Genomic DNA, 6922 nt, shown 5'->3' on the forward strand with positions numbered 1-6922 from the left:
GGATTTCCCTCTACGTTCTGTCACTGTGATATGCTTTTCTTAAAGTTTCATAATTTGTAATACTGCTCTCATTATGCTTTGTGTCTTTTAAAAGTCTTTATTTCACATCTCGTTACTGACAATAATAATGTCTATACCCAATTGTTCTTCTCACGTATTGAAATTATTTTAGATAAATGACTGGATTTATCTGGAGTTGATTGCTTATGTCTAACACCAAATGATTCAGTGTTTGGTTTGAAATTAATGTTTACAGCTAATTGAAATGAATTTGCTTCAGTCAAGCATTATTTCTATTAATATTTTCCTCTCAATTCCACACTTATTTTCTTAATTTAAGAGGGACTATTTAGCTAATTTCCATTTCATATCTGTATAAGCTGACTTGGTAAGAGTGATTGTTACCTGCAGAATGATTTATTTTTCATAGGTGCATTTATTTAATCTTGAACATTATTTTAGAATTTGGGGTTGTGACCCATTAGTAACTTTTATAATCTAGTTAGAAATTGCAGTGAGCATTATTTAAAAAGTAAAACAGAAAAGTCATAATGCTTTGCACTTAGTAAAGAGGGGCGGTCTTGTTACATATGTACATTTCTTACTGTGGGGCGTGGCCTTCAAATGTTTGAAAGTCTCCAATCAGAGATTTGGTAAGATAGGGAAATCATAAATTATGAATTCAGCATTTTATGAGATTATGATAAAGTCCATCTCTTCCCATACTTGGTTATTTCAGATTTGGTAAGATAGGGAAATCATAAATTATGAATTCAGCATTTTATGAGATTATGATAAGTCCATCTCTTCCCATACTTGGTAAACATGTTCATGAATGTATGTGCATGTGTATGTGAGGGGCTTCCCTGGTGACTCAGATAGTAAAGAATCTACCTGCAATGCAGGAGACCCAGGTTCCATCCCTGGGTCAGGAAGATCCCCTGGAGGAGGAAATGGCAACCCACTCTAGTACTCTTGCCCGGAGAATCCCATGGACAGAGGAGCCTGTTGGGCTACAGTCCATGGAGTTGCAAAAGAGTCAGACATGACTGAAGTGACTTAGCACGAGCATGTGTGGATGTGAGGTGAGAACAAAATCCATTAAATTTTAAAGCAATTTTAGACCAGATATTCTTCTCCCTTCAGGTGGAGTATTATGACCTATGAACTCAAATTGCCGCCAAAAGCTTCTCTACTTCCCGAACCTCCAGAGGCGTCTGAAGAATTTTATGTAAGACTAACTCTTTACCTGTTTATCATTTGAAAACAGAGTATCTTGAACAATAAAAAAAAAAAACATGTATAAGATCTAGTAGCATCTTCACTTAATTGTAATTGTTCCCATTTGGGGTTTGGTCTCTGACTGCCTCTAGTCCTCCCCTCTGGAGGAAAGAATCCTTACCATCCCGGTTAGGGTCCTTCCCTGACATCCTCCTTGGCTGTGTGAATTCAGCCGCATCACTCGCCTTCGTGGGTCTCGTCTTCATGGATCTCGTCTGTTGAGGAGGCGCCTTGTTGGGAGGATTGAAGGAAGTGATGAGGTGTGGAAAGCACCGCATATCCAGACCCCCTTAATCCCACCCCAAGAGAATTCTCCCTGAATAGTCTTCCTGCCCGTTTACTCTTTCCAGCAGGGCTCTAGGGAAGCCAGCTGATGCCAGGCTCCGGTCAGCTTTCACTCATCTCCTGCGTCAGCCATGAGCACCTGTTTGATTCTTAGGTGTTCACCCAGCTCCCTTAAGTAATCTCCAAGCACACCAATACTTGTTGCCAGAATATTGTAGAATTTCTCTCTTCCTGCTTTGCCCGCTGTGTTGAGGGCGTATCAGAATAACCTCCCTAGGTTAAGGTTCTCTAGATTAAGCCTGTTGATCAAGATAAAACAAAGGAAGACAGGGCCCTTCATTCCATCCCTGCTCCAGACCGTTAATAGCTGCAGTGTTTAGACGTTCTTAAAGACTCTACATTCTGATTAAACCTCAAAGCACTGGAGATTTTAAAAAGAACATAATTTTCAAAGGATTATTCTCTGACTTACTAAGACCGTTTGATCTATGACAGCTTATTTTTCCCTCTAGGAAAATTCATCTGTTTATTTTACAGTTGAAATCTTTGTTTTGTCATTAAGAAAATTATGATCTTGTCAAAACTAAGGAAGGGAATAATATCTAGAAACACGGGCTTTATTTCTTAAAGAAACTAATTGTATTTAATTTTTTTCCCTGGTATAGAAATAGCAAAAACTGCTTCTAAAAAATTTGGAAAATACAAAAACATTTAACAAAGAAAAGAAAAATTTTATTTATAGTCCCGCCACCCAGAAGTGCATGTGTGCTGAATCACTTCAGTCACATCCGACTCCTTGTGACCCCATGGACTGTAGCCCCGTAGGCTCCTCCGTCCATGGGATTCTCCAGGCAAGAATACTGGAGTGGGTTGCCATGCCCTCCTCCAGGGGATCATCCCAACCCAGGGATCAAATCTGTGTCTCTTATGTCTCCTGCATTGGCAGGCAGGTTCTTTATCACTAGTTCCACCCGAGAAGCCCTAATTACTAATATTTAATAATTACTGTTAAAGATGAATATATTTTCTACTTTATTTTTCAGCAGCATTTTTGTTTTTGTTTATAAGAATATTTTATCCAACTGTAAACATAAAGGTTTTATAGGAACCAATCTTTTTTCTTCATAGAATTTTTAATGTTATCAATTTTCTCTCCAAAGGGACAAAAGGAAGAGATTGTTTTGCTTTTCTTACTTCAGAGATGTCTATCTCCTAGCATATAAAATAAAGCTAGACAATTTACTTTTATCACATGTGTAGTCACTAAATATAAGGTACAACTGTAACTACATGGAAGAAGGCTATTTTTAGTGTGAAAGATTTTGAATGAAACTTCCTACAAAATTTTAAATGGATTTTCTGGGTTTCTCTGAGAATATGAATTAAGGAATCCAGAAACTAAAAACCTTTCAGAGAAAGGAAATACTTATCTGTTTTGTATAATGACTCTCATAGATGTATTTATTTCATTAAAGTCATTTATATTTCATTATAGCCATTGCCGTGTGTCACATGCGTCAAGATGATGCCATTTTTGAAGCACTATAACAGAGTTGTATGAATGCCAGCAACAGTAATACAGGGTAGGTTTTTTTTTTTATTTTTTTAGTATGACAATTTATGAAGACTCAGTTGCAGCTCATCTTACAAAAATCCTCAATTCTGATGAACATGCAGTGGTCATATCTTCTACCAAGTGAGTTGTGGCATTCAAGTCATGAAATAGTTATACAGCAAAAATGCGAGGAAAGCATTTTATCTTTCTTATTTAAACAAACATTTATGATTAATTATGATGTGGAAAACACAGTTTACTATAATTCATTATTTCCATAAACACTACTATTTAGGGATCATTCACATCAGAAAAAGGAAAGGAAAATAACAAGGAGATTTTTCAAAATGACATTTCTCAGCGTGGTTAAATTTTGTAATTATATTTGAATTCAAAGTGATCAGATTTTAATTGTTGATTCCATACATGGACCCCCAAACTATTTTATTGTTCCAAATGTTGCCTGGGTAGAACTTAGGATTTTGGTTTGAAGCATCCTCTACTGCCATCATGAGAAATGGAAAAATCAGCTGGAGGACAGGGTGAAACTCACTCAAATTTTCAACTAATAAGTGAAAGTAAAAACATGCTTTAGGAATCTGGTTTAGCAAGGAAATATTACTGATACACAGAAAGAAGTGAGAAAGAGGAAGTAAAGAAAGGGGACGGGAAAGTGGTGGAGGGAAAAAAGACATAAAATTTAGTATGTTATATACTTAATTAGCAAATAAATCAAGGAAAGACAAGATAAATCATTATAAACAAATTTGCTTATGACAAAAGTACAAATGTAGTGACAGTCGCTTTTGATGCTACAACCCCCAGGAGGGGAGATATGACCGAGCAGTAGGAAAAGAGTTGAGCAGTGTAAGTCAAGGGAACACACTGGTTGTCCAGATTGGTGGGCTCCAGAGCTCTTTGATGGACAGTGCTGCTACTGGGTTTTTGGGTTTGATGCCTCGGTTGGGTGTTTTCTAATTAGTTGTATTGCTTTATGGTGAAATGTACAAATCTCAACTTTATCCCAGGCCTTAACACTTCCTATGGCCTTTTTCATCTTGGGCCAAATCCATAGACTAAAGTTACTTCCTTAGGTATTTCTTAAGTTACTTCTACAAGGAAGCTATTTGCATTTGCACTCTGGCCCTACGAGTCAAATGCTTCTTTACATGACATTTTAAAGGATATTGTTAGAAAACATGAAAAGTTGAAATGGGACCTTTTTAAAGGGATAAAAAGTTGCAGAATTATTCTTCAATATAGTTAAGTAAATATTATCTTTGGCCACCTCTCTTAGTTTGGATGTTAGCAGAGCTTTAATATTGAACTTTGTGTATTTGATGTGTTTGGTTACTGCCTCCTCTACATTTTATATATTTTTTATTTTATTTCTTTAAGAGTATATATCTTTAAGACTTATAACATTTTAAAAAAACTTATAACAATTTAAAAAATATTTTATGCAGAATCTCAATATTTAAAAACTAAAATTCTATTTTGTTGACATTAATACGCTGGATAGGATTAAGTTTTTGGTTATTTATGAGAAAAAATAAGCAATAAGGTTACAGGTGACAGTTTTAGTTTATATTCAATGCAGTTTCCAGTTACCTGTATTTTATGTTGGTTATGTAATTGTAAGGATGCCATTTTTATTTATTAATTGAGGACAACTTCCTTACAATTACGTAACCAACATAAAATACAGAAATAGCTGGAAACTGCATTGAATATAGTCCAAGACTTGCCCAAAAAGTAGTGAATTCAAAATTAAAAGCTAACATAGTATTGTTCTCTTACATGCTTAATGATTTGAGCACATTTAAAAAATTATAGTCTATATTTCTAAATGAAATTTTAATCTAGCCTTGGTGGAATCCTTGAAATATTTCTGAAAAGTAGCTTGAAAACCACTGACGTAAGTCGCAGTGCTGCGCCGTGTCAGTCTGAGGTCCTACATGAGATTCAGCCATTTGCTGGCTTTGTGACCCATGTCTGTTTTATCAAGTGTAAGAATGGAAAGAATGCCTGTCCTTCCTCCCTCGTGGAACTGTTAGGGGAATTAACTTGAGGAACGAAATAAATATAGAACTTATGAAGTACAGAGTGCTGTATTAAACTATGGTGTCGTCACCTCATGTTTTACCCAACTGCATTTCACATTTTTTCTTTGACCTTGACCTGGCTCCTTGTCTAGCCTCTATTAGCTTAGCTTTGGATTTCTCTCTGACTGACTGGCTTGCCTTTAAGCAGACTCTGTTCCTGTCTTGGTCCCCTCTTTCTTGTTACTCGTCCAGGTGCCCAGACCTGCCCAGATGCCCAACCTTTGCAACTGCAGATTAAAATTCAAGGGGATTTGCCATAATGAGGTTCAAGAGAGAAAAGATGTGACTATATGCAATAACTTTGTACCAGTAATATAGTAATAGTACTAGTATAGTATGTTTTTACTATGCCAGTAATATAGTACCAATATAGTATATTTTTATACCAGTATAGTATATTTTTGAGTTTTTTTTTTCCTTTTGGCCTCACCAAGTGGCATGCAGAATCTGAGTTCCCCAACCAGGGATCAGACCTGCGCGTGCTGCAATGGAAGTGCAGAGTCTTAGCTGCTGGACTGCCAGAGAAGGTCCCTACTTTGATTTTTGTTACAGACTTTTTACAGACATACAAAAAAATTGAGACATTAGTGTAATGATTTTCTACCATACCTGTCACTCAGCTTCAGTATTTTGTCAATATTTTGTTATCTACTCTCCACTTTCTCTTGCTGGTATATCTAAGCAAATACTGGAAATCATTTTATTCCACTTTCAGTTTGTATATCCAATAATTTTTTTAAAGTCTAATAAAATTAATAATAATTACTCAACTTATATTCCATTTCTTTAATTTTCTTGAAGTTCTTTTTTTTTTTAAGCAGTTGATTCATTCAAATCAAAATCCTAACAAGCTACATAATGCCTTTAGGTTTTATGTCTCTAAAACATAGAAAATCTATAATATTTCTCCCTGCTTTTAAAAAATTGTGTTATTGAGGCATGATACATACACAATAAAGTGCTCAAACCATAAAGGTACAACTCAGTGCTTAGAAAAAAATAACACACATTCACACTCACATTCTTCTGACCACCACCCAGATAAAATAAAGCATTTCCTTCCCTTGTTAATGCCATTTAATTATTGCATGATCCAATATTGAGGCAGAACATTTTTTAAATAAGCTTCCTGTTTTTTATGTTTATATTTGTTTCATAAGATAGTAATTCTCAGTAGCTTAAGCTATTTTTAACTATTTTTAAATGTTGAAAATGCTGATGAAAAAGCTGTATTTCATCAGCATAGCTAATAAGTAGGTTAACTAATGTAGTTCATCAACACAACATCAATATTTCTTTGACTTTGAAATTTTGTCAGTCCAGTAAGACAACATGAGTTATCTTCTGAGACTCAGACTCACTAATTAGTCATTATAGATGTCATTTATTAATAAAAATGAAAAGCAGGTTATTAAGTAAATGCAATTTGCTCTGTAGACAAAACTTCTCAGAAAACGGGATCACTAGCAGGAAACAAAACAATAAAATTGGAATCCTTGTCTTAGAACCATAGAATTTTAGATTTGGGGACTATTTTAGAGATAACTTAGGCAGCCTGCCTCACTGAACAGATGAGGGATGATACATAGTCGTTAGACTCTTCTTCAGAGCACATAGGTAGCTAGGGATTTTAATATATTATGCATTGATACTTGTAAATCACCTTTAATTTTTGATTGGAACTTCTTAATATCAG

The 6922-nt window shown here is 35.2% G+C and overlaps 1 protein-coding gene across 1 annotated transcript in view; it reads left to right on the plus strand.

Moving 5' to 3' along the window:
- The window catches only part of DGKH (diacylglycerol kinase, eta), a 114879-nt gene that overhangs the window by 56688 nt on the left and 51269 nt on the right, over window positions 1-6922 (plus strand). The window contains exons 11-12 of the mRNA XM_010854593.1: window positions 1147-1231; window positions 3177-3262. Coding sequence (XP_010852895.1) covers window positions 1147-1231; window positions 3177-3262 — 171 coding nt within the window. The remainder of the gene's footprint in view (window positions 1-1146; window positions 1232-3176; window positions 3263-6922) is intronic.

Source organism: Bison bison, unplaced genomic scaffold (genome assembly GCF_000754665.1).
Source record: "Bison bison bison isolate TAMUID 2011002044 unplaced genomic scaffold, Bison_UMD1.0 scf7180017864345, whole genome shotgun sequence".
NCBI lineage: Eukaryota > Metazoa > Chordata > Mammalia > Artiodactyla > Bovidae > Bison > Bison bison.